General features: G+C 38.1%; 2 protein-coding genes across 2 annotated transcripts; one reads left to right on the top strand and one right to left on the bottom strand.

Moving 5' to 3' along the window:
• Window positions 1–624: 624 nt before the first annotated feature.
• LOC140232324 (transmembrane protein 220-like) lies at window positions 625–7,983 on the bottom strand. Its single transcript, XM_072312453.1, has 6 exons — window positions 7,784–7,983; window positions 6,438–6,467; window positions 4,745–4,805; window positions 3,657–3,789; window positions 2,247–2,321; window positions 625–842 (listed from the first exon to the last, which is right to left on the bottom strand). The coding sequence occupies exons 1-6, from the start codon at window positions 7,895–7,897 to the stop codon at window positions 719–721; spliced, it is 537 nt and encodes a 178-aa protein (XP_072168554.1). The 5' UTR covers window positions 7,898–7,983; the 3' UTR covers window positions 625–718.
• Window positions 7,984–9,281: 1,298 nt separating this feature from the next.
• LOC140231828 (AP-4 complex accessory subunit tepsin-like) lies at window positions 9,282–26,892 on the top strand. The gene is made up of 13 exons (XM_072311980.1): window positions 9,282–9,341; window positions 13,021–13,093; window positions 14,019–14,110; window positions 15,090–15,183; window positions 15,987–16,054; window positions 18,688–18,823; window positions 19,352–19,534; window positions 20,380–20,544; window positions 21,136–21,253; window positions 22,663–22,782; window positions 23,229–23,304; window positions 25,014–25,148; window positions 26,002–26,892. Exons 1-13 carry the CDS (start codon window positions 9,282–9,284, stop codon window positions 26,890–26,892), a joined length of 2,211 nt encoding a protein of 736 aa, XP_072168081.1.
• The last annotated feature ends 849 nt before the right edge of the window (window positions 26,893–27,741 follow it).

The following is a 27,741-nucleotide window of genomic DNA, read 5'->3' as shown; positions in this document are numbered from 1 at the left end:
TTATTTTGTCTGGTGGACTCCTTGAGCAGCACTGGGAATTTCATCGCACCAAAGTCAGTCAAACCACTCAGTGCCACAGGGGCACGTCTTGCTTGCAATGCTTCTAACTTATGACCATAAAGCAAAAATTGTGGGAGTTTAAAGCAAAATAGTATAAGCTGTTGATTTGCACTTAATATTGACAGGTCAGGATCCAAAAGGTTTATAGACATAAGTGAAACAGGAGAAAGTTGTGACTTCATCCAATAAGCGCCCTCTACATCCACAATAAAAGTATGCAGTAGCCTGGATATGGCACTCATGTCATGACCCTTAATTCACACTTCAGAGAACTGGCACCGATTTATAACCTTTCCCTTGGCATGTTGTGCATGTATACTACATACAAAGACATAACATGTGTACAAATAATGTACAAACAACAACAAAGGTGATTAACCCACTGTGGATTAACTGCATAAATGTTTCCTAAATAGATAGCGTTCTTATCTGAATGTTACAATGCATTGACTTACTGGCACAAAAAACAAACAAACAAACAAAAACTCCCATAAATCTAAGAGTAGTCCAAGAGTAGTCTAAGAGCATTGTAAGTACAAAACGTCTTAAAAAATATATGCAAGTCAATGTTATGGTGCGTGGTGGTTGGCAAGTGTTGTCAAGACTAGGTGGCCTGCACGTCAGCTGGGCCGGCCCCGTGGCCGGCGGGCCCCACTAGTCACCACATGTCCATGCAGTGGTTGAAGCGGGAGAAGCAGCACAGGCCCCAGAAAACTATGGGCATCAGGCTACTGACCAGCGTAAGCCACATGACCACACTGATCTGACCCGTCGATGTGCCGCTGGAGGAGGAGGAAATGATGTACAGGAGGAGACGGAGGGAGGGACAGAAATGATGCAATGGGGTACAAAGAGAGATTTGCGGGAAAGGGAAATGATTCCGGGAAGCAGAGCAGGAGAAATCATGTGAGAATGAAGAGAACAAGGAGGAGACAGAGAATACCAGAGAGGAAGAAGGATGAGGTGGAAGAGGAGGAAGAGGACAAAGACATTAGAAAATTATGCAAGGAGGAAGAGGAGAAGAAATAATATGGGAGGATGAGGAGGTGAGAACGAAGAGGAAGACCGGAATTGATGCAAGAGATGAATAGCACAAGGAGGAACCGAAGAATTAATAATGCAAGATGGAAAGAGGAAAGGAGGAAGAAGACAAAGAGGAAGAAGATTAGATATGATGCAAGAGGGGAAGGAGAATGATGCAAGGAGGGAGAGGGGGATGACAAAAAAGAAATAAAGCAAAAGTGGAAGAAGGAGGTGATGGAAAAAGAGGAGGAAGAGAAGATGAGATGCAAGAGAGGAAGGAGGGGAAGAAAAAGAGGATGGAGAGAAAGTTTAGAAATGATGCAATAGAGGAGAAGGATGGTGCCAGGAGGAAGAAGAGGTGGAAAAGAGATAATGCAATGGACCAGGGGGAGGAGAGAGAGAGAAGAAATGAAATGAGGGAGTAAGGGAGAGAGAGAATGCCATAATGAAAGAGGAGGAGGAGAATGATGCATGGTAGGACATAGAGGAGAAGGAGATGGAAGAAGAATACAAGGCAGAAAAGAGAAGATGTGCGAGAAAAGGGGGGAAGGAAGGGAAATAATGCAAGGGGAAAAGTAAAGAACATAAAAAAGAGATGAAAGTAACTGATGGAAAACATTTCCTCTCTTTAAAGTCTCTGCTAATTTGGTCTCTGCTTTTATCAAACACTTCGCATCAATGCAATTACTACGATTGCAGACACATCAGCAAGGCAGCAACCAATAAACGGCTCGCAATTCACTTTGTTTCTACAGAAACTGCAGTAATTGTCAGCTGCAATTATATAGTCAGTGACATGGGGAATTGATGATGGAGAGTTTATATGATAAAACATATCACACAGAGAAGGCTCCTGAATAGATGAGAGATAATCCCAATGACCATTTTTTTAACCTCATGACCATTTGAATGTTTGTATATAATCTAAATTTGCATCTTTGACCAGCACCACAGAGTTGTAAAGCAAAATGTCATTCATTTCTCAAATATGGTGGAAAGACTATCTTCACAATGACTCCTGCCGTGACATAAAATGTATACATGTAACACAGAAATCATTTTCTAGCTCGTCCTCTATAGCAGAGAAGATTCTGTAATACAAACCACTGTCAAGTTCAGGGAATGGAAGATGGGTTACACAAACACTCGGACAGGTTACTTACTTTTTGACGACACCACAGCATTTGCACAGGCATATTGTTAACCAGACATCAATGATCATAACACCACACAGTTCCCTGCATCATGAATGATGATGATGATAACAGCAATTCAATACTTTGCACATACATATTAATCACTATTAAATGATGTACACTGTTGTACAGCATAGGTTATAAAATAATACTGGGTATTGGGAAATTCTATCAAATGTGACTGACAGGTTACAGTGGATAAAACAGATGAGTCTACAATCTTTCCTTTACAAATCTTGGTTACTGGCAAGAAATACGTCACAAATCTGCCATCTAAGTAGGAATGAGTGACTCAGTATAAAATGTTTACACTAGACACACTGTGATCTCTTATAATATATGCAAAAACTGTCATTACGGGCAAAAACTGGAGACACTCAACTTGTTCCAAAAAAAAAAAAAATCTTCCTTATTTCCCATTCACTGTCTTCCCTCCCTCCACCACCAACTTGTCCCCTCCCTCCCCCCCCCCCACACACACACACAAGGGAGGGAGGAGGTTGAAATTACTTGTCAATTTTCACTCAACAACATGCATGATCAGATGTCAGGTTTAGAGATGTCTAAAATTCGTTCACAATCTTCATGAACAGATAAATGCTGACATTTGGTGTACAGAACCATCTGCACACACTATTCAATTTGGTCTTGAACAGATAGATAACAGCCAGAAGAATGATCACATATTGTGCCAAGAATCTAAGTAGCTAACACCTTTATGGCTTTCAACTGATGACTGGGTCCAAAAATGTTTCTATCCATGTTGAGAGAGGAGTAACTAGAATCTTTAACACTCTGATAGCATGTTGCTTTCTAAGAATGAAAACAGATAAATGAGAGAAGTATATCAGTGAAAACTTTTTTGGAAAAAAATCAAACACATAAAAAAATATGAATTCTAAAGGTTTAGAGAGTGAAGCAAATTGGCAACTCTGTGCAGTCTAGGTGTTGAGCAGCTCTCCATTTGTTTTGTATACAAAATTTCACTAATTTTCACTACTTGAAATATTTGGATACAGACAAATCTTATCCTCTGAGGAGGAGATACCAAAACATATTACTCTCATCACATACCAAGAACAGGTCGGAAGAAGATTTTTCTCAGTAGAAAATGAAACTTGTTGAATTCTTACATATTAACCAAATGGAGAGTTGCTCAACACTTAGATCACATCGAGTTGCCAATTTGCCTTACTCTCTCTCGACACTTTTACAGTTTACAACTTTTTTATGTCTGAATTTCCCTAAAATGTTCACTGATCTCCTTCTCCAATTGTTTTCTCGCATTACAAAGCAACAAAATATCAGGATCATGGTATTTCCTTATATAAACAGGTCATACAGCCTCTTGTGATGTTAGCACTTGCTCATACATACCTCCCTTCCTCATATCTGAGTGGATTTATGACTCTGTCCTCCAGATAATGGATGACAGTTCCACCAACCACCAAGGTTGCAATGAGACAGACTATCAGGTGGGCTATTGCTATCACTCTCCACAGCCCTTTATCTGTGGGGAGAAGGGAGAAAGGGAAGCATCCAGTAACAACATCTTTACAGTCATCATGGTTTGCAAATGTTGGCATATGTGTTTTCTTTGTTTGTTTGTTTGTCTGTCTGTCTGTCTGTTTGCTGTTGTTGTTGTTTTCAAATGGAAAACAGTATGGATACAGGTACAGAAACAAAACCATGTGTTTCTTCCAAGCACTCAAAAACTAATAGAAAAATAGAAATTGTTTTGTTAAATGTTTGTTTTGTTCTCATTTGTCTGTGTCTGTGTCTGTGTCTGTGTCTGTGTGTATCCATGTCTGTATCTTTCTGTCACAGTCCTGTCTGTCTGTCTGTCTGGGTTTTTTTTTTCTTCTGTGTGTCTGTTGGTCTGTAATGGAGCAATTTCTTGAAGAAAAATAATCCGATCACTATGGACCTACAATGACAATTCACACAAACATCAATACTGGGAGACCATCAAAAGAAACCAGAGCACCAAACCTTCAGGCACAATTTACAAAAAAAAAAAAAAGAGTGTTGCTCCAGTCAAAGATGTAATTATCTAGGCAACTTGTCAGTAAAACATTGAAAAAAAAAAGTTTGTCACGGTCGTGTCAGTCAGGCCATTCAATTGACCATTAGTTTTCTTGGAATTTTCAACGAATTTCCTTGTTTTTATAACAAATTTAGAAAGATCCTCCCTATTACAAACATCATACTAGAGCTTTAAAGATTTAGCATCAATAATTTCTTTAGTTTAGTCCCTAAATCCTGGCATTTAAAAAAAAAAATTAGAAATCTCTATGTATCCTGAACATATAAACAGAAAGATTCACCATGGTGACTGGAACTGATATCAGTGTTGAATGAAAACCCTTCCATGACTCCATTTGCATGGCTTGGCTTCTTTTATCTATGTTTACTTGAACATGGATTGAACACTTTTTCAGTAGACTGACACATTGACTACTTACCTACAACTTCAGGATTCCAAACTATTGTGAAGCAGAGACACGCAGGAATAAGGTAGATGGGCTGAAGAAAGAACAATGCAAAATTGTTAGTTACATAATTATGCAACTTCAGATGTCTGAAAAGTTTACTTACAAATACAGCTGTATTTACATATTCCTAAATAACTACGCAAGCGAGAAAAAGTTTATTACTGCAGATACTCTGGAAGATGAACATTTGTACCACATAAAACTGAAGAAATATTCAACAGACGACTCTCTACCTCAACACTACAGTCATACATGTACATATATTCATGTGTTGACTGAAGAGATACATAGGCTGGGATTACATGAAATGTGTGCACAATCTAACAATTCACTCATGGACTGGCACAAGTGGCAAGTCAATGCACTTTACCTACAATTGTATCATCCTACCATCAGGTTGAGAAAGACTCTTTTCAATTTGAATCTTATATCACTGCATACAAGCTCATTAAAGCAGTGCCACAAAAATAAGGCAAATGCCAAGATTGCGTCTAGCCCACATGGGACTTCATGATGTTATGGATATTCATGGCAAGAGATGCAACTAACATTCATTCGTGATGAACTGGATACATGAAGGAGAGAAGCAAAACTAAACAAGTTTAAAAAAAAACAAAAACAAAAAAACTCATATTCATTATACATGTACCATATGAGGGTGGGAAAAATTTGAGGAAGTGCTGTCTGCGGATGGCAAAGGTGATCTTTGCAACAAGTTTGGTCACAACTACCATACTGATTGCAATTAAATAGATCTTTCTTTTTTTTTATTGAAAAAACTTGCATCTGGTAAACAGGTGACATTCAACGGCCTTTGACCTTGGCACGCGACCATGACAACACCATGACATGAAGACCTCCCCCCCCCCCCCCCATTGCATCTCTGACAAAGGCTTGAAACATCCACAGTTCATTTACTATGCAAGTGTCTGCAGACAAATGCAAACAAGTGACTTAAAGTGACCACTGATTTTACAACACACGATTGTGTACAACATTATGAAGATTTCCCACATGCACCTTTGGATCAAGTTTAATCATAATTGGAGTCATGGTTGTGTTCAGTCATCTGTGCAAGGAGATCTGCTGACATTGTGACTGAGAACAGACAGATGCAACTTTGTATTTCGTCCCATCGCTACTTTTAGTGGGCCAAACAGAAAAGCACTTGCTGTCGTTTTTGCCTGAAAATATTTACTTCAACTGCAAATTGATAACCGTATGTCTGTCCGAATGTGTCTGCCAACATTGATTATATCGGTTCAATACTGTTAAAGGGATTGTACAGTACTGGTTGAGGTGGGGATTCGTGTGAGATAATGGAAAGCATCTTATGAAATATGAAAGAGCATGTAATTTTAAGAAGGATTCAACGTTTATTTGATGAAAATTGGTTTTCAAATGGCTGAGATATCCAAAAAAGTGCTAATAATAAAAGGCGACATGCCACAACTTTATTAGGATGTCTTTGTTTCACCTTGTTTTTGGATATCTCAGCCATTTCAAAACCGATTTTCATCGAATAAACTTTTGATATCCCTAAGAACTGCATGCTCTTTGACATATCATAGAGTGGTTTCTTAATATCTTGCAAAACGTTAAAAGCTAAATCCTCACCTCGACCAGAACTGTACACACCCTTTAAGATGTGTTCTATACTTACCATCCATACGTAGGGATCAATGTCATTGATCTGCAAAATCAAACAAAACGACACATTTCTATGGGACGAACATCATATATACACAGCTGTTCTGACAAGAACAAGCAACTCTACTCACTTTTGTATTGACATTGTTCAGTTCCTTTATAGATGTAAAGTAAACATGTGTCTGAAAGAGCCATTATCATAATACATAGTAATTACCTCACTTCAGAATACTATCTACTCTCTCTATGAGATGTTGAACATTATCATAATACATGTAGGATGTAGGATTCATGCTAACATTTACTTTGCAATAAGTTATCTGTTTGCATGATACATTTTCTGAAAAAGCAACATTTATAAGCATTTTGCGGTTCAGAAAAACATGCTTCAGAGGAGACATTTAGCCATTATATCAATTTCACAGATTTAGTGGTTGCATTCTTTATTATGGTTCTTTTTCTTCACATCAGCATCAATTAGCACTAAAAACAACAAAATCTTCATCAGGCTAAAATGCATACAATGTGACGTGTATGAATAAAAAGAATGACCAAAATACATTGGCAAAACATAATATTACTTGATATGGGTATGCAAAGATAATCAATTTTTCTGTATTACATAAATGAAAAAAATCAATTAGGCAATTTCTTCTGGCTTCTACAAGCATTTAATAGGAAATGTGAACATACCCTCATTTCAAACCATATAGACCTTCTAAGCCTACAAAGTGTACTGCCTATTTGATGCCTATACAAAATGTGTCTGAAACTAAAGCATTTTGTGCCCCTTCTGTGATTCCATGTGTTCAGAGCTTTTTTCGTGCTAGTGTTTTAATGTGGGCTACACTCCACACATTCCACTGAGAGAACTTTAACAAGACATGTCACTGTATGTGTGATACATTTCTGTAGCTTACAGAATGTAAGGATTTATAAACATTTCTTAGACTGTTTTGACTGTTTTCAACGATACAAGTTTGTATTTGGGTAAGCAGGGCAGGGGTGGATCCAGGAATTTCGTAAAAGGGGTCGTCTTAAACTTTACAAAATTAAAGGGTGGGGCGCACACGCCCCCTTTTTTTCATTTCTTTTGTTTTAATAAAAAATAAAGAGGATGCAAACACCCGAGTGCTGCAACGTACCCGCCTAGATCCACCACAGGGTAGGGGATGTTTTCATTTCTTTTCTTTTCTTCTTTAATTTACAAGAATTTTTCTTGCCTCCTGTGCACTGGACAAAGTTCCCAAGTAGAGCCCTTCTAATGTGTTTTGACTTAAATTCTTGTTTTGTTTTATTAATAGGAACACATTCTTGATGATGATATAATGGCAGGATTCAGGGCATGCCATTAGTTACCTGTACCAGTCCAGCTAGAGAAAAGAACACTCCCGTGATTATATTTATCAGCATCCACAGCTTTCCTGCACTGCTGTTGCGAAGTTTCTGACCAGGTCCTGCATCAGACCCCATGGCAATATCTGCTTGAGGTACAAGTCCACTGCTGCGGCTACTTCACTTGTTGTCAAAAGGTCACAGGTACTTTCTATCTGTTGACACTTTTCACCCGATTCTGGAGATAATCAATGCAACAATAAAAAGATATGAATCTGCTGTATTTTCTGCCATTGTGAAATTAAAATAAGGTGAAACAGACCAATAAGTACCTATATTTTCTACTAAAGCACAAGGTATTTAAAAGGAATGGTCGATGAGTCGGTGGGGATTTGAAGTTTCAACTTCTTGATATCTACAAGCAAGACTACGCTGTATTAAAAAGTGGATATTTTTTGCACGACTAATTTTTCGCACTCAGCCGGGTAACAAGACACAAGAGTTTTGTGTCTTTAATTCCGCGGAATCAAGATATAAACTTCTGGAACATACGGCAAGCAAAAATATTCGCGTGCTGTTATTTTCATGCTCATTTGTGGTTGCGCGAAAAGCGCAAAAATTTCAACACCACGAACATTTCCTCTTTTACAGTTCTTGTAGTTGTACTTTCAAGTTTTCATATAAACTTATTAGGTTAATATACATGTACATGTGTGTCTAATCCAAATATAACATTAGAAATCTATGTAAAAACATTGTCATTAACAAACAAGTGAAAACAATGATTCATGAATTCATCATTTCAAATTTATTGGTTCTAAATTCTACTACCGTACAGACTTAACAACTGCTAATTAGACACTAGATTTCTAATCTAAGTTGTTACTAGATCTTAGATCTACTTTTCAACAATTCTGATGCTGAACTGATAAATTTCTAGCTGGTAGTGGTATTATTAATGGTATCCTGTCTTTGAATCTCAAGGCATATGCATAGGGTAGAATGTTAATTGATGGTAGAAGTAAGAACCCGCTACTCTATGACATGTCATGTGAACACTTTGTTTATGTGGTGGCACTGGTGCTGTATGTCAATATGACCGACAACGTGTATTGACATTCATGTCAAACAAAATAATAATTAATACAACGTAGATACACATACCACTGTGATGTGATATCGGTGTGGGCAGCAGTCAGGCAGCTGGTACAACGACTCTCACGATGTTAAAGTGGCCCACCGTACCACTAAACCATATAAAGTAGGGACTTGTACAAAGGGTACAGCTAACTTTAGCTAGCCAGCTGTAGAAGTTGGTTGCAATGCCAATTGCATGCGATTCAATCAGACCGTCAAGCAGCCGAGCCCGCGGGAGGAAAGTGCGATCAAACGAGAGCTGAGCCGAGAGAGCTAGGTGTGTGTGCAGGGCTGGTGCGCGTACAATACGGCAAGCTAGTGCTGTATGCATGATTATGCAGCGCAATCAAAGATCACACACGGCAAGTGACGTTGTTGTAGCAAAATGGCTGCGCCCACTGGGTTTTTGACGGAAGTGGTCGAAAAAGTTTCTTTCGTTAATAAGGTGAGGTGCTACATCTTCTAAAGTCTTGATTATTTACATGTCTATAAATATCCTTAATTTGGTAAAATCATACTTAGTATGAAAGTTTAGTTAAAGTATCTGAATGTTAGAACCTATTTCTTATATCGATCTAGGTGTGCAAGTGTAGCCAAGTCCCACTCACTGCTTTTCATGTAAGTTACGTTAATTGCGTGTGTTACACACTCGCTGCTGCTCTATCTTCTGACCTAACCCCGGCGGCGCGGGGCGCTGTTATACAAATGATGCACAGGATAGAGTGCGTATAGTGTAGGCGTAGCGCACTCGAGGGTATTTACAATTGTGAAACATGCACGAGGCGAAGCCGAGTGCATGTTGCACTACATTGTAAATACCCGAGAGTGAGCTGCGTCTCCACTAACGCCACGAAATAATCCTGTGCATCATTTGTTTTATAAAATGGGTCGAAAACTAACAACATTTTTCACGTAGAGTGCGACGTGTTTGGAACGAACATCTTCGGACATCTTGATCCACAAAGGCTTTGTGAATCAAGATGTCCGAAGATGTTCGTTCCAAACACGTCGCACTCGGAAATCCCGCACATATAAGTACTGTACGTATTAACCCCGTCGCGGGGCGCTGTAACACAGCTTTACGGTACGTATTTGTCCGTATGGGGTCGCTGCTGCGGTTATGTACGTATAAGAGTATACGTACGCCACACATGTTATGCACACAATTCAAGAAAGGCCGGCCGGCAGCCCGAACTAGAAGTTGTTTACAGGATTGACAGCGCGTATAGTAGCGCGCAACGCACTTGTAACAATTGATTGAGTGCGCACTGCACTGCTAGTGCAAACATTGTGACGTCGGCCTTGGATCCGGATGTTAGTGAGAAATTAATACAAGCACACGTGACTCATTTCAGCGCTTCCAATTGGCTACATTCTTGAACCCATTTTATAAAACATAGTAATGTATTGGGGTTGCTGCTGCGGTTACTTCTGACCATTCGTTCGAGCATTGAGAATAAAGGGTTTCTGGGACGAACACTGTTTCAGAGTTTTCTATAGCTCAGTTGGTAGAGCACCGGGCTAGCAATCCGGAGGTCGAGGTCTTGGTTTCAAATACTGGCGATGCACAATCAATCCCATTTTCTTTGTCCATCTTTCCACTGCACTAGACGTCTAAAAATTAATAATGTCTAGTAATGATAACAATGAATAAATTTTATACATTCAAATACTATTGGTCTATTTCTAGTACGAGTATGAATTGTCTGGAATGTCATGACCACTCACCTGCTCACAGAGCTGATTTTGTAAGCAAATAACAGTAAAATTTAACCAGCTTAGTGGACATGGCTTGTTGATGACTGCAGTAGGCAATGGTAGACCTAAGACTAGTAAATTTAAATTTACATGATTTGATGTAGATCCTCGCGCTCGATCCTCTCCCCAAAGACCAAACGACCACATGAGTCAATGACGACATGTGTGTGTCTTTTGTGTTATGGCATCCACTGTCCAGACCAGGCCAGCTACATATCCACAGCCACATGAGTGTTTAACTTTGGGTGTGTGATTGACTTTAGAATAAATTAGATGTAATTTTACATAGATGTCCAATTGTCCATACTGACCTTTGCCTTGGTTGGATCTGGAAGAGGCACCTACATGTACATAAGGTAGGCCGGTGTAGCAGTGGAAAGTAAACTGCGACCAGCCCAAACTTGAGGTTACGAATGAAGTCCTGCCTCCACCAGTGGGCAGCGAATGAATCAGGCCACCCTTGAATCCCTACACAACTGTATAAGCTGTTATTTTTGCATACAGATACAGTGTATTTTTGTCAATGAGGAGGTTATAGACATTTTCACGAGATGTTGTTTTCGCAAATTGACGCCGACGCTAATGTAAATGCCCTATTTTCACATTTTTTCACATTATTTGCACATTTTTGCGTGCTGTTAAATTTGTGATCCAACTGTGATTTGAGAAATTTGTGAAAATTAAACCCTCGCAAAAATAACAGCTTATACAGTATTGTGCTATTGTGTCTTTTTTTTTCTAACTCAGTCAAAAAACTCCAAGATTTCCTGATAGGCCGTCTCACTGCCTCTGAGTAGAACCACATTCCACCTAAAAAAAAAAAAAAAAAAAAAAGAGCACACAAAGTTAAGTCCATCTTTGGAATAGGCTGCATAGCCCATTGAAGATTATTGAAAAAGAAGAAGAAGAAGAAGAAGATGAAGACGAAAAAGAAGAAGTATAAAGCATTTTTTAGCTAGTCTTTGTGGTCACAACAACTGCTGAAGCCTTGGGACTCCGATCCAGGGACCTCCATAATGCCATGCAGCCTTATATCCATACTGAGCCACAAAAGCTCGAGTGCAATGCCACACCACATGCGACACCATATTGAAATTGACTTTCACAAATAAAGAGAAATCAGACAAACGAATTGATAGAGGTTTCATGAATATAAAGATCTTAAAATCTCTTCAATTTTTGAACCCTGATATCAGAACAATAGACATTTTCAATTATGCATGTGATGCTTGGTTCAGAGACAACAAATAAATCAGTCTGAATACACTTATTAAAAGAAATCTCAGACGCTAACTACGAGCTGGCTGAGAGAGTGTAAATAACTTTGCAGTCTTGTGTTTCACTTGTCAGAAGAGGGATGCTTAAAGGACAAGTTCACCTTCATTAACATAAGGATTGAAAGAATGTAGCAATATTAGTAGAACACATCAGTGAATGTTTGAGGAAAATCGGACAATCCGTTCAAAAGTTATGAATTTTTAAAGTTTTTGTGCAGTCACCGCTGGATGAGAAGACTACTGCAGTGTATGATGTCACATGCGTACAACAATATAAGGAAAATACAAAGAGAATTTCACAAAATTTCATCTTTTGAAAAAAGTGCGCATTCCCTTGACTCGTTACTGACATATGTTATGGGTAATGTTATTCCCATTGCCTTTAGAGAGAGGCAAGTCAAGTGCTCTTTTATTATGCGAAAAAAAGTGAAAATATGTTGAATTTTCTTTACATTTTCTTTATACTGTTGTACTCATATGACATCACGAGCCTTAGTAGTCTCCTCATCCAGCGGTTCCAACCCAAAAGTTTTAAAAATTCATAACTTTTGCATCGATTGTCCAATTTTCCTCAAACTTTCACTGATGTGTTCTACTAATATTGCCGCATTCTCTTAATCCTTAAATGTTAATGAAGGTGAACTTGTCCTTTAAACTTGTTCCATTATATTTATAAAGATGTGTGGTTTATATAAGGCCAATCTCAATATCCTCTCTCCCTGGATCTGTGGACTTTTGCCATTGTGCTTACCAGACCATGATAATTGTAAATTCTGATATCATTTCAAAGCAAAAAATTAGTTTGATCACTGAGCAGGATGATGACTGATTATTTCATTGCTCGTTAATTGCTTTCATAAAACAACGCATTGTATGTAGTGAGTTATAGCTGTATATTTATTTGATAATATAGATGTCATATTTAAGAATGTATGTATGTAAACACTTGTATGTGTACATAGTGAATGGTGAATATAGTCAACATTTCTCTGTAAAAATTTAAAAGCTCTATGCATTGTTTATCAATTTTTGTGTATGTATGATGCTGCAATTGTATTTTTATTCCTCATCTTGACATTGCTATTCCAGTGGCCAATGCTGCTGAAAGCTACTCAAGATGATGAAACCCCAACCCCTGGCTATCTCTACAATGACATAACAGGTAAAATTAACAATTTGCCTGCAGTACAGTATATTTATGTACTTTTGACACATGAGGATAGTCCTCTAACATTTTGTCACCAGAAATAAGTTTTCACAAGCTACAAACTTAAAAAGGGAAAAAATCATTCGTCATTCATTCATTCATCCATATCTTTGCTTCACATTTCAAACATAATACTAAATATTGTCTTCAGGGAGTCCCATTTGACGGTATTTGGTGTACTAATTATTATAGTTTATCAAATTTTGATTTTTTTTTTCACCATTGTGATTAAATGTGTATTTCATATTGAAATGTGTACTTAAGTGCTTCTGATCAAGCTTACAATTTTGCTCCTGCACTAGTATCGTTACCTGCTGTCCAATTTCATGAACAGTGACATATAGCATGTGTTATAAATTTGACTATGTACATGATTCAATACAGGCTGCTCTCTTGCAACTCTTAGTGATTGCACTCCCTGTTCCTACACTTGATCATTTTCAAAGTTTTCATCCCTATATGTCACATGAAGTAGTTGCATAATGTGAATATCGCTCCTTTCCATACATCACCCCCAAACTTTACTCTCAAATTTGTCGCTTGAAAGGCACCTAAAATCACTTCTGATTGATATATTTAGTATTTCATACTTTTGTTTGTTTATTTGTATCAGATATCCAATATATATTTGTGTACATCCAATGTGAATTTATCGTGTCTGATATGTATTGTTATTTAATGTATAAAGCACTTTATACCCTTTGGAAAAGGGGCTGTGAAAATGTCACAACGTATGTATGGTGTACCCAGTTGTATGTATGTACTTAATCAGGCACACCTCAAAACTCTGCGGAGATGTGTTTTAATCTCCTGGTTCAAGTGGGAGAACAGGCAGCAGTAGGTAATTTTTAATTTTACCTCCTTAACTGGATTTCTGTAGCTCTGACGTATGAATCTGGGAGCAACTGTCAGTGTCTTGCGGATTTCCTGACAGACAGACTGGACAAGAACTCCTGCCATGTCAAGTTTAAGGTAATCTTTGCTCAAGAGTTTCTTCAGCTGCCATATGCCACGTTCATTCATAAACCAACAATCATGTGAATTCACAGGCACTTTGTATACTCACTCAAAAGCTGGACTGTGGTATACTGTGTCTTAACTCTTATAATCATGTTTTGAATGTTAGAAATCAAACTGTCTTTGAATTTTTTGATAAAAGACGTTATCTCTTTTTTGTTTTCTTCTTAGAAGAATAACAACAGGTCATGATGCCATTTATTTTATAAAATCCACTTAATCTAAATGATATGAATGATAATATACCTACTCCCTACAGATAGGTTAAACTCATTTCCAGTATTCTGTGCTTTAAAGAATTACTTTTCACTTTGTTCAAAGAAATGAATCTTGAAAGGAAGCAGAGATGATGTGAAGATTGTAATAGCAATGAGTTGTCTAGTTGCTGCTTGTTTGATCACAGGAAGCTGATAAAAAAAAGAAAAAGAAAAGATGACTACTTTCTATTACTATCTGACAAGTGAGAAGAAAGAGCAGAGCTAACACAGTTTTCATGACTGTCTAGCATATTTTCAGTATCAGGATTTAGGGTATATATTGTATATATATCTTCACCTCTCTGTTTAATAATCTCTTGCTTTCAATATCACAATTGTTTGACATTTCTCAGGGGCATAATAGATAATTTGTGGGGCATAAATTCTCCAGCCTTTAGTGTAGGTGTTGACTTACTTGAAGAAGAAAAAGAAAAAAAAAAATCAATTTTGTTGCAGACCATCACAAATGTTGGATTATGGGACTGCTTTGGTCTGCAGTACAGTAAGTCCAAGCAGGAGATAGTGATAATGAATATGACATATATTCACAATATAATGCAGGGGATGTTTAGCTGTCAAAGTTATTAGTATTACATTACATAAGAGAGAATCACATACAAGTACTTGCATTTGCCAACTAATTGTTTCTTTTTACCCCTGTGTGATTACATCATAAGGTTCTTAAAGTGATGCTGCACATAGTGGACCACGGCCATGAGGCATTCTCTGGAAGGTTAAGGAACAAAGCAAAGGGCATTCAACTCTCAACAAGTAAGAACGACGTAGTATGTCATAAGCCTGGCCAGGTACTCATTGACAGATTCCACATGTACATCATAACACATACCATCCTAGAACTATCTCCAGGACTTGGATGAGATGATTTCTTCTCAAGAATAGACAAATTAAACCACAGTGACTCTTTACGTAGTGTTGTTTTTGGTTCAAGTACATAGGTAAACCAAATGTGTTGTGTTTAGGGTTTTTACCCCTCTGGAAGAGTTATGTAGATACGAACGACAGTGTTTATTAGGTTGTCTCATTGATGTTGTCTTTTATTAGATAACCAGACTATGCATACAGTAAACTGATAATGGTTTTGTTAAAAGATCAGATATTTAGCTGTTTAAACACTATTTCATTGATGCAGAGAAACAATACATTATTCTCATTACTTGAGCACAGATTGTGCCCTTGTAAGTTAATGTTGACGTTGGCAATATTGGCAATTCATTGCTAGCAGGAAAATAGGCTTGAGCATGTTTGTGTGTGCAAGGATGTTATAAAGGGTGGAGATATCTGGCGTAACTGTCACATAGATTGTATACCTTTAAGTGTTACCAAACTGAAATTCAAACGTGCACAGATTAGGAGTCCTCTCACAGTGAATTTATATGGGTCAGAATTTATTGTAAATCTGACAAAACTCTGAACTCAGTGGCTATTCATGCATCACAGTTCGTGCACAAACTGGGCTGTGATGTCAGATAGCCTCAAAATATGTAATACTGGGAGAAAAAAAAGCAATAAAAAAATATCTAGTGATATCTGGAATTTAAATTTCTCCCTCACAGAATACAGTGGTCCTCCACATCCTTTGCATGGCATGGCTCCTTATGTAGCTGTCAGAAAAACAGCAAAGGTAAAATTGTATGTCATGCATTTTCACTGTTTGGTTGAATAAAGTCAGTGTTGATTCATTTCCTCATATTGTTTTACCTTTTCACCTTTATATCATAACTTGTTGGGTTTTCTGTATTTTTTTTTCTCGGTAGAATTCTTTCTGAAGTTGAGATTGTGTATGGTGGCTTTCAAGAATTAGCATCAATTTTCTATAACTGTAAAAGCTCTCTCAATGGTTACAGTTTTCTTAAGGAAAGTATTTGATGATTTAGTGACTGTGTATCAAATTTCATTTCCAATTGCCTAGATAGTTTTTGCATTGGAGAATGAAAATATCCCTTTGTGATTAATTTTTATTATTGTAATAGCTCAAGGAATTCCATGTCACCCATACCACAATAAAATGTATCAGGTTAATATATTTGGGGAAGATGTTGTAACTTATTGTCCCCGCCGAACGAGTTCGAGCAGGGGACAATGAAACGGGCTCCGTACGTGTGTGTGTCCGTCTGTCCGTCCGTCTGTCTGTGTGTGCGTCCGTGTGTGATCAAAATCTTCAATTTGCTACTTCTCTGTCATTTATGAGCCAATTTTGATTCTGTTTGCTTTATATGATAGCACTACATGGGAACTTTGAAACTTCTACACAGAATTTCAGTTGTGACCTTTGACCTTGACCTTTGACCTATATTGTGCATTTTGCTACAAAATGCTACTCCTTCGCCATTTCTAACCCGATTTCGATTCCGTTTGCTTTATGTGATGGCACTAGGTGAGGGCTTCAAAACATCTACACAGAATTTTGACCTTTGACTTCTTTGACCTTTGACCTTGATTTTTGACCTATATTGTACATTTTGCTACAAAATGCTACTCCTTCACCATTTCTAACCCGATTTCGATTCCGTTTGCTGCATGTGATGGCACTAGGTGAGGGCTTCAAAACTTCTACACAGAATTTTGACCTTTGACTTCTTTGACCTTTGACCTTGATTTTTGACCTATATTGTACATTTTGCTACAAAATGCTACTCCTTCACCATTTCTAACCCGATTTCGATTCCGTTTGCTTTATGTGATGGCACTAGGTGAGGGCTTCAAAACTTCTACACAGAATTTTGACCTTTGACTTCTTTGACCTTTGACCTTGATTTTTGACCTGTATTGTACATTGGCTACAAAATGCTACTCCTTCGCCATTTCTAACCCGATTTCGATTCCGTTTGCTTTATGTGATGGCTCTAGGTGAGGGCTTCAGAACTTCTACACAGAATTTTGACCTTTGACTTCTTTGACCTTTGACCTTGATTTTTGACCTATATTGTACATTTTGCTACAAAATGCTACTCCTTCGCCATTTCTAACCCGATTTTGATTCCGTTAGCTTTATGTGATGGCACTAGGTGAGGGCTTCAAAACTTCTACACAGAATTTTGACCTTTGACTTCTTTGACCTTTGACCTTGATTTTTGGCCTATATTGTACATTTTGCTACAAAATGCTACTCCTTAGCCATTTCTAACCCGATTTCGATTCCGTTTGCTTTATGTGATGGCACTAGGTGAGGGCTTCAAAACTTCTACACAGAATTTTGACCTTTGACTTCTTTGACCTTTGACCTTGATTTTTGACCTATATTGTACATTTTGCTACAAAATGCTACTTCCGGCGGGGACATATGTTACGCACCGCGTAATTTCTACTTTACTTTGTTTATATTATTATGTATATCTCTTGATACGTAATTTTGGAAGGGCAATTCCGCAGTTAGGTGGACATGACATGGATAAAAGAAATGTGCCTCTTTATCTTACCCTTTAATCTAGGCATCAACTAATGCCATGGATGTTCACCAATCATTAGGGTCTTTCAAATTCAGTAGATTTTATTTTTCGTATTCATTGATTTTGTGAGATCTAAAACCATCATTTAAAATGTACATGTGGGACTGGGGATGCTGAAATTCACTTAAATGCAAATTACAGTGGGTTCCTTTGAAATTTTTCCTCAAAGTTTTGCTAAAGGGTAAAAGATGAATACATTTAAATACTCCAGAAGTCATGTGACATTTTGTCAATTACAAAAGGGTGAAATGACCTGCGGAATTACTCCGGACAAATGTAACGTTACTAACCGTAACGTTACTAACCATGCTTTTGGGGGTCTAGCTAAAAAATTATTGGTCGAACTGCTAAAAAAATTTGCATGAACATTTTTCATGATGCAATAATTGAAATTAATGCAACACTTTGTTTGAAGTAACTTGAATTTTTGCACACTTTTTGTTACAAGACATTGATTTTTTTGTCATGTCCTTTTTTCGTAACGTTACTAACCAGCCCTTTAAGTTGCTATAGCAATTCTAATATTTCTTTGATTGTGTTCATTCTTTTCTGTATCATAAACCTGGGAAGGATGAACATGTTTTTGACATAATTTTGACTTGAAGTGAATAAATGGCAATTTAGTGGTAAAAACAAATATCTAAATTTGTTCAAATGTAACGTTACTAACCGCGGAATTGCCCGGAAGACAATTTTTTTTTCTATCAGGGCAACTTAATCCACAAAATAAAAACAATAACAGCAACAAGAAAACAGCATTCTTTTACAATGATGGTCTGATTACTGTTGCACCTTTGTTCTTTGCCAGGAGCTAAGTGAGAAATTATTTGATACAGAAGCCTCATCCAGGAAGAGTTCATCCCAGTATACTGGAAGATCTGGTCACATGATGCAAGCAACCAGAAAGATGGATGCCATTGGGAATTCCCCAATAACTGAGCAGAGTAAGGAATATCTTTATTTATTCAAACATTTTAAGTCCTTCAAGAATGTGTTTATATGTTAATGCATTTTTTTTCTCAATCATATATACAGTTCACACACACACATACACACACACACACACACATATAAACACACAACAATGCACACTCGTTATATCAGCTTATTCAGGTATTCTTGAAGTGTCTTTTGTGTCTTTGTGTGTGTATGTGTGTGGATATTTATATTACTGTATACACCATACATTAACCGAGTCTAATTTTTTGCGAATCAGGACTTTCTGACAATTTTACGAGTGCTTACGCAATTGCGGAGTAAAATGATGAACGAAGAAATGTATATGTATGCACATCACATTCATGTCAAGATAAGTGTTGATATTTTTGCGTGTTTTTGAATTCGCAAATAGCACCCGACTTGCGAAATTCATGGTGATATAAACCTCGCAAAACATTTGGTGTATGTACTATACTTGCACTACATGTTTGTATTTGTGTATATTTCTTTCTACACCTACTGTATGTTTCCAGAGCCTGTGACTATTGAATCTCTTGGTGAGTCAGTGAAGGAAGGCCTGCAGCACATTGCCAATAGGCTGAGTGGAGAGAACAAGAGCTCACTGGCATCCTCTCAGTCAGGCTCGGGGTACAGGGCTCTCCATGGCAACGATGCAGGGTCATCGCACTATGACTCACATGGGTTTACCACACAGGGTATGTTGATTCTCCATCACATGATAGGTTGCATCATAAGCAGTCTTATTCGCTGCTTGACATAGTTTGTTTGTTCGGTACAATTCATGAGCTAGGTTCTCATTGATACAGCAGTGTATTTACAGAAATGTTTTAATACAATGTTTTTGTGACAAGAGGCATTAGTTTCTTTCCTTTGATGTGATATTTCATGTTTGTTTGTTTGTCTTTTACAGTGTGTCTCAACCCTCTAGTATTTCAGGGGAGACTTTCATCAAACCATTTACTGGTAGGGCCTATATGAAACAAGATATTGCATTTGTTCTAGACCTGTCAATGCAATCTTGTTCATAGTCAAATGTGTTTGTTCACCAAGTCTCAACTTTAGCAGGTGCACTTTTTTTTTTTTCATTTCAATTTGACAAAGTAGACTCCTGTGTAGAGTAAGGATGCATTTTGAAGCACATCATTGTCGGTCACTGCTGATGTCCTAACATGTCTATTATATAGACATAGTGATATGTCTATGGCAACAAGCTTTCCACATGGGTATCGGAATTCAGGCTTACTTTGACTCAAGTTTTGTTTGTAAAACTCTCATTTTGTACCGTCACGGATTGTAACGCTGGTTAAGTTGGTGCCTTAAATCTGTATAAACAGAAACACTCATCATACAGTAAAGGAAGCCTGTATGGATTATTCCCCTCAGATTCCAATTTTGAACCAAATAGCTTTCCCCTGTCCTGGTGAATGGTAGGAAAATTGTATGTGTCAAAATATAGATTTTAACTTCAAATCTAAATATCTAACTTCAAATCTAAATATGGGATATGATGCAAACTTATTGCTCTTCCTTTCTTTATCAGGTTTCATCAACTCTAGATCACCAGCATTCCCTCATCACATTTCAGACTCCAGTAACTACACACCGGTCACTATAGGCAACGATGATGATGGTGATGGTGATGGGGATGATGCCCCTAGAAGCACCGGTAGACGTGTGATGCGAACACCGCCCTCAACTAAAGCAGGTAGCATCACGAGACATGAGTCTTATCGTGCCCCTTGTCAGTGCTTTAGACCGTGAACTGTCCTGTGATGTGATCTCACCTCAAAACAGTATAGTATTTCACTTCACATTGTGAGAGAAAGCAGAGAGATGTTATAAGTGACATAACTTGATGAACTATATGACAAAATATGACAATTTTAATTCAATGAAACTTTCCGAAGCCTATGCATTGCATTATTTGTATTACTTAGATTTTTTTTTTTCACTGTTGAATGTTTATTAGATCCAAAAACCTACCTATTCAGGTACAGACATCCCCTGTATTTTCATGCTAAGACAGGTGTGCATTACACTTTGCATTGTTTTTGTTTTCTATGGAAACCCATTCCAGCAAAAAAAAAATTGTTACTGTTCTCTGAAGACTGAAAACCTGTGAAGTAACCATTTAACAGGATGATGTGCTGTTGTACAAATTTCATCTGATTTTGTTTTATTTGGGTTTTGTTTGTTTATTTGTTATTTTAATGTTGTCACCTGTCCCATCAGTCAATTTTGAAAATAACATATTACAACAATTTAATTTTGTTTTAAACTCCCCTCTCTTTTCCAGCTGCCCCAGACAGGGATGAAAAGATGACTGATTTGCTGTTGGATAGCAGAGAAGGAAGAAGCAGTGGTTCAAAGGGCAGTGATCAGTTGAGTGGTGCTAGTTCTGACTTGTCAGAGAGGTGAGTAACATTTCTTGATGAATATTTGATGCTCAAACATTCAAGTTCAAGTTCAAGTTCAATCATAGTTTATTTCCAATCAAAGAAAATCAAAACGTAATGCAAAGTATACATATCATAAAATGATATTGTCTACACTTTTACAAAAGGTTCATGTAATATACGAAATAAATTATGTTGTTGTTGTTGTTATTTTAAAGATCGAAAGAAGAGAGAGAGAGAAATAAATTATATACATCAACATATGTACAATAATCAGAAGGAACGATGCGTATACATGTATACTTCGCGAGCTTTCAGAAAATAACTTCAATTTTGGAAAATAGCGATCCACAAAAAAGCTAAGCTTGTAGGACGTGGATCACTAGATAATTGATGAGTAAGCAATATATTATTCAAGTTTGTTTTATTATTTTCTTACAGCATTTATATTAAATATAGATTACTTAAGTCGTTTGTAAAAATATAGCTATACGCTGGCTTCGACAATAATAGGAAATAAGTATCAATGCTAATGCCCAGACGGTGTTCATTGAACTGGTGTACCGGGAAAAAACATTGTTTGCAGTGAGTCAAGTTTGCAGTGAGTCAAGTACAAGTGCATGTTGTTGACATGTTTTACTTTCCCCAATTTGATGGCTCAAGAGCAGAATGCTAAGCCTGAAGTCTTGGTGGCAGAGTATGGTGAGAACAAGATTATAGGACAAGTTCACCTTCATTAACATAAGGATTGAGAGAATGTAGCGATATTAGTAGAACACATCATTGAAAGTTTGAGGAAAATCGGACAATCCGTTCAAAAGTTATGAATTTTTGAAGTTTTTGTGCAGTCACCGCTGGATGAGAAGACTACTGCAGTGTATGATGTCACATGCGTACAACAATATAAGGAAAATATAAAGAGAATTTCACAAAATTTCATCTTTTGAAAAAATTACACATTCCCTTGACTCGTTACTGACATATGTTATGGGTAATATTATTCCCATTGCCTTTAGAAAGAGACAAGTCAAGTGCTCTTTTATTATGCGAAAAAAAGTGAAAATATGTTGAATTTTCTTTACATTTTCTTTATACTGTTGTACTCATATGACATCACAAGCCTTAGTAGTCTGCTCATCCAACGGTTCCAACACAAAAATTTTAAAAATTCATAACTTTTGCATCGATTGTCCAATTTTCCTCAAACTTTCACTGATGTGTTCTACTAATATTGCTGCATTCTCTCAATCCTTATGTTTATGAAGGTGAACTTGCCTTTAAAAGATGGGGGAGGTAAAGGTGGAACAAAGTGTGGAAAAGAGGCCTCAGAAAGAAGATGATTGTGTGTACACCAGATTTCAAGTAAATCCCATTATTGTGTAACAGCAAATCTTGACACTGACACCCGCTGCATAATCTCTCCACAGGCTAGAGTCAGTCGCCGTGGCGGATTGGTCTCAGGAAGTGTCTCTGGTAGAGATGTTCATCTCAAACAGTGAAACCAGGCAAACTCCATCTAAGGGAGAGCTACAGCAGTTTGTCAAAAGGTATAGCAGACTGAGTGTGGAGTCGATGAAATGTGGTATAGGTAGAATTGCATTGAAAGAGACTATACCCGAGGTATATGATGTGTTGATAGAACAATGATGCAGATTTTAGTCAAATGATTGGTTGAGAGCTTTCATGTGACCAGGCATTTATTTTATCCACACTTGAAACCTTCAAAACAGTCAAAACGTCGTTTGCTGTCACCTCAGTTGTGTTGGACTGTTCCAAAGGTACTGTTTTCTATCTCTTTTTCTCCTCTTTTCACTTTCTGATTGAATGTGTAATTTAACGTATGACTAAATTCTTTATACCCCTTCTGTTATCATACTAGTATTTGTCTACCTTTCACAGCTCTTCCCTTGCCCATTTTCCTCCCCCATTTCCTCTGTCTTTACGTCATTACTTTCATCGGCCGTCAACTTGTTTATTCATTGCCTCATTCTAGGAGCTCATCATTAAACTGTCAGAAGATTCTTGACCTGCTGACGGCCAGCATAAAGTCTTCATCCAGTAGCCAGTTGGTGAGAATCTGATTTGATTTCACTCTGGAATTTATACATCAACCACCCCCCCCCCCCCCACATTTCATTGAAAAAAAGAAAAGGTTGCTATGATAGCAACTCTTGCTGCCATAGCAAGTGTCATGATGATGGCAAGAATCCTGCTTTCTGATTGGCTATTGTTATGGAAAGTTTTTATACTAGCAAGATTTGCTATCCTAATATACCTTATAAAATGTTACCCACCTGTTGGTCAAAGGGCTTTGCAACTTACCCAATCTAATGCAAAGAGCCTTCTTGGAGAGTAGTGCTTACACTGAAGTGACTACCTTTACTAAGCAGACAATAATTATTATTATCATCATTACTGTTACACATAGAAAACTGGCTGCACTACTCTCAAGCATATAAGGGACACTTGGGAATAATTTTGTGTTCAATTTCCAACAAATCAATTAAAATGATTTCCAAATTATACCTCATTTCACTCTGGACCGAAGCAGTCTATAGGGGGTATCTCACCCGGCTTAAAATTAGTTCGCGACTAGTTCGTGACTCCAGATTTTGCTAGTTGCAGAGACGTCTCCTTAAAATTACAGAGTCTCCGATCAGTCACAAGAAATTTAAACATGTTCGATTTTTCGCGACGTCTCCAAGATGTCTCCATCAGTTGCCGAGACGTCGTGGAGACTAATTATATCTGCGACTGCTGAGACGTCTCCGCAATGACTCAGAGACATCTCAGAGACGTCGCCGAGACCTGCTGGAGACCAGAAAAACTGGTGAGAGGTCGCGGAGACGTCTCTGCGACTCTATTTGACGCTGTTTGACCTACTTTAGAAACCACGTGACCCATCCGCATGCTGACATCCTGCCTAGATCAAGTCAGGTGATCCTGCAACGGCTCCCTCATATTTGAAATTTTTGGACACCTGCCATAACTCGTCTCAGAGACGTCTCCTTAGTGAGACCGCAAGACATTTTTATGTTGGAGACGTCTCTGCGACTGCTGCGACTGATAAGTTGGAGACGTCGCGGAGACGTCTCCGTTGGTGAGATACTAGCTTTAGCTGTATTTGTATTCTATTTCTCTGCGCTAGAAGTCTGCTGAAACACAAACAAACAAACAAATGAAAGAATCAATGTCAAGGGAAATTGTTGCTTTGGTGAAATCTCAAACTTCAATGTGTCTCATGGCTATACAAAAGTCAGTACTCACTCAGTATAACTACCAAGTATGATAATATAGTCAGGGCTCCACACTAACTTTTAATTTTGGTGGCCCAAAGGCAAACATCCGACCTTTTTTGGTGGCCCGATCAGGCCACCAAATTCTTCATTTCTGAAATTTTGGTGGCCCGACGTGCGTTTTTGGTGGCCCTGGGCCACCGGGCCACTGTTAGTGTCGAGCCCTGATATAGTGCTATGGATAAGAACACAAAAATTGTGTAGATACAATGTATATGTCATATCTGTATTCATTGCAGCTGGAACCCACCTAACCACATGAAACTTTGTCTGTGAATGTTCTCATGTTCATGTGGATGTTCAGAACTTTCACATGAAGTTTTACAATAATGAAGACACTTCCTGTCTCTTTTTCTTGTCTCTCCAAAACATCTCTCCTAATCTATCTAACTACCCATCTACCAATTGCTATGTGTTTATATATATCTACTTTTCTTTCTATGTATTTATATATCTATCAACCTATCTCTTTCTGATTGCAGCGATGTCTCTTTGGCATTGAAGGGATTGTGAAGGAGGACCTTGTCTCATCGGATGTTGCCCTGGCCCTTCTCAGCTCTCATCTATCAGCCCTTACGACCAGTCCAGATAGGGCCATCAGATCCAAAGCTCTCAAGGTGAGATTTGCCTTCTCATACCCCGTTTATACTTCCGCCAAAATCTGGAGCCTCATCAAAGCGTTTCACAAACCCTTTTGAAAAGGCAATCTCTTGTCTGTGTATACTGCTCTGGCTGCCCACCCAAAGTATGCCTTGACTGGCTCCATTTTTATGGGAACTGAGTTCCCCTCTGATAAACACAGCAGGCTTTTGAATTTCTTATGTAACCGCCAAATGCGACTGAGCACGAAAGTGTGCAAATTCTGCAGCCACAGTCAGTTGTGATGGCTTGTTTGTTTACATTAGCTGGCAGTGACCTTCAGTGATTAACTTTGTGGTCGCCAAAAAGCTGGTTCTCTAAAACCGTCGCGTTTATAATGCAGCCGTAGCTCTTCAAGGTGCCAATAGAACATTATATCACTGACTGACCTTGTTTGGGATTTTTTTTCTTATCTGATGTTTTTCTTTGACCACACATATTCAAAATGATTTTTTTTTTTACCAGATTATATTGTCATATAACTTCTTATTATTAAAAGTTATTCAGATAAAACTCTCTTTTGTGTCTTTACTTTTCCAAAGAAATATTTCTGGCTATTTAGTTTAGCTTTACCTTATGTTTTCCTTCTACATGTAATTTGTGACTGTGATGAATGAAAAGAAGGATTTATGAAGTCCTTGATATTATCATTCACTATGAGATTTTGATTTACTCCCACATGTTGCAAATTTTTTGCTATTACAGCAGTAAGAAATTATACCACAATTTCATGGGTCGATTCCTATGTTTACTTTCAGACATTCTACAACTCACTACAGTTCAATATCTACATTTCTCTTTATGTTTCTACTGTTTTATATGCTTATTTAGATTCTACGGCAGCTGGAAAGATTAGAAGCTGACACCAGACTAGATCAGCCCGTGATGTCTGATGCACAACTCATTCCCCAACCAGATTTGGACCTTTCCAGAGTGCAGATTCCAACAGACAGTCAAGAGTTGCAACCCACAACTGACATACCTTTAACATCCAACTCGGTTGGGTCTCTTTTCAGTGGCATGAGTCTGGCCGAGAAGCCTCCCTCGGCAAAGTCCCATCAGGGTGCGTCCTCAGAAGCTGGACTTCTGCTGGGAGGTCCTCCGCCCCAGACCTCATCATCTCATGTAGACGTTTCACTTCTAGACTCAAAAGTTGAGGGAAAGGAGAGCATGTTGTGTGAGGATCTCTTACTCACTGATGGGATAAAAGATCAGCAAACAAAAGAGGATGGTGGAATCCAGCAAGCAGTATTCACTCCTTCTAGTCAAGACATCAAGCAGGTAAACTTCACACCAGCCACACAGCAATCGATCAAGGGAGATGTGACAAGCTCTGGCCCCAGGGTAGATCCACTGATGTCCAGAGAAGCTGGCTTTGCAGAATTATGGAGCAGCATCTCACCCAGTGACTCGCCGACAAAAAAGCCCCCCAAGAAACCACCATTGCCTACTTCGGCCGGAGTCCCAAACGCCCACGGCAGCCCACTAAGATCAAATGCTCATCCCGGTCTCACATCACAGCAGATCGCCAGCCTGTACCCGCAGCTGTCTAACTCGGTGCTGAGCGGCTCGAGCTCGACCCCTCTCAACCTCGCCACCAAGCCGACCATGGGGTTTGGATTTGTAGCAAGCGGGGATGGGGAAGACAAGCAGTCGGGGACATCCTCCACACGGGATGTGTTCAGCTTCGTGCAGGATGCGATGAAAAGTGGCAAGAAATGAAATGACGAGTTCTTCCCGAAATGTGTTTTGATGGGATGTGCAATCTCTATACTCGACAGAAAAATTTGTCTGTGCAAAAGTATGCTCTCTCAGTACCCTTTTGTGATTAAAAAGGGGGAAAAGTGCATGGTGTATTTTAAGACATTGAAATAGTGATGTATTTGATTTCATTGTATGCAGTTTGCATTCCAAGTAAGGGGTGCATGGTTTTCTTCTGCAAGGTAGAAACCCATCCTCTTTTGTTCCCTTATAGTTTTCACCAACTTCGGCTTAAGGTTGCATGTGATACTGAATGAAAATGTGCCAATGTTTGTCAAATACTCATTGAACAATGAGAAATGAAATCTTGATTTCCTTTTATTTCTGGTTAATACTCAAGGCTTGTTCCCGTTGCCTGTAAATTGTAAGTGTGTGTATCTATACTTAATGATCATAAAAGTATATGCAAGTTTACCGATCGTCAAAATTTGTAAAATCTGTCAATATTAACCCCCTCAAAAAGAAAAAAGAAAAAGATAACACAAACAAAAATGCACTAAATTGCACCATTTGGGCACCTTTCCTCTGGGAGACTATTGTCTTTGTTTGGTTTTCAATTGGGGCTCTTTTGTTTGAGTTTGGCCATTTCGATTTTATTTCAATCTGTTTTAGTAACAGATAAGTTTCTAAAATGTATGAATGTTCTTGAGGAATGGACAATTTGAAGTGTTTGCTGCCTGATATACCAAAATGGATTTTACCATCTCAGGAAGAAGTAGTTTTTGACAATCCAGTTTCTCACATTTTCATAAAGGGAAGCTGAACACAAAATAGAAATAAAAAGAAGAGCGACCAGCCTTGTCAAAATAT

Source organism: Diadema setosum, chromosome 8 (assembly GCF_964275005.1).
Source record: "Diadema setosum chromosome 8, eeDiaSeto1, whole genome shotgun sequence".
Lineage (NCBI taxonomy): Eukaryota > Metazoa > Echinodermata > Echinoidea > Diadematoida > Diadematidae > Diadema > Diadema setosum.
Note: the sequence above shows the minus strand (reverse complement) of the source record. Positions and strands in the feature narration are given on the sequence as shown.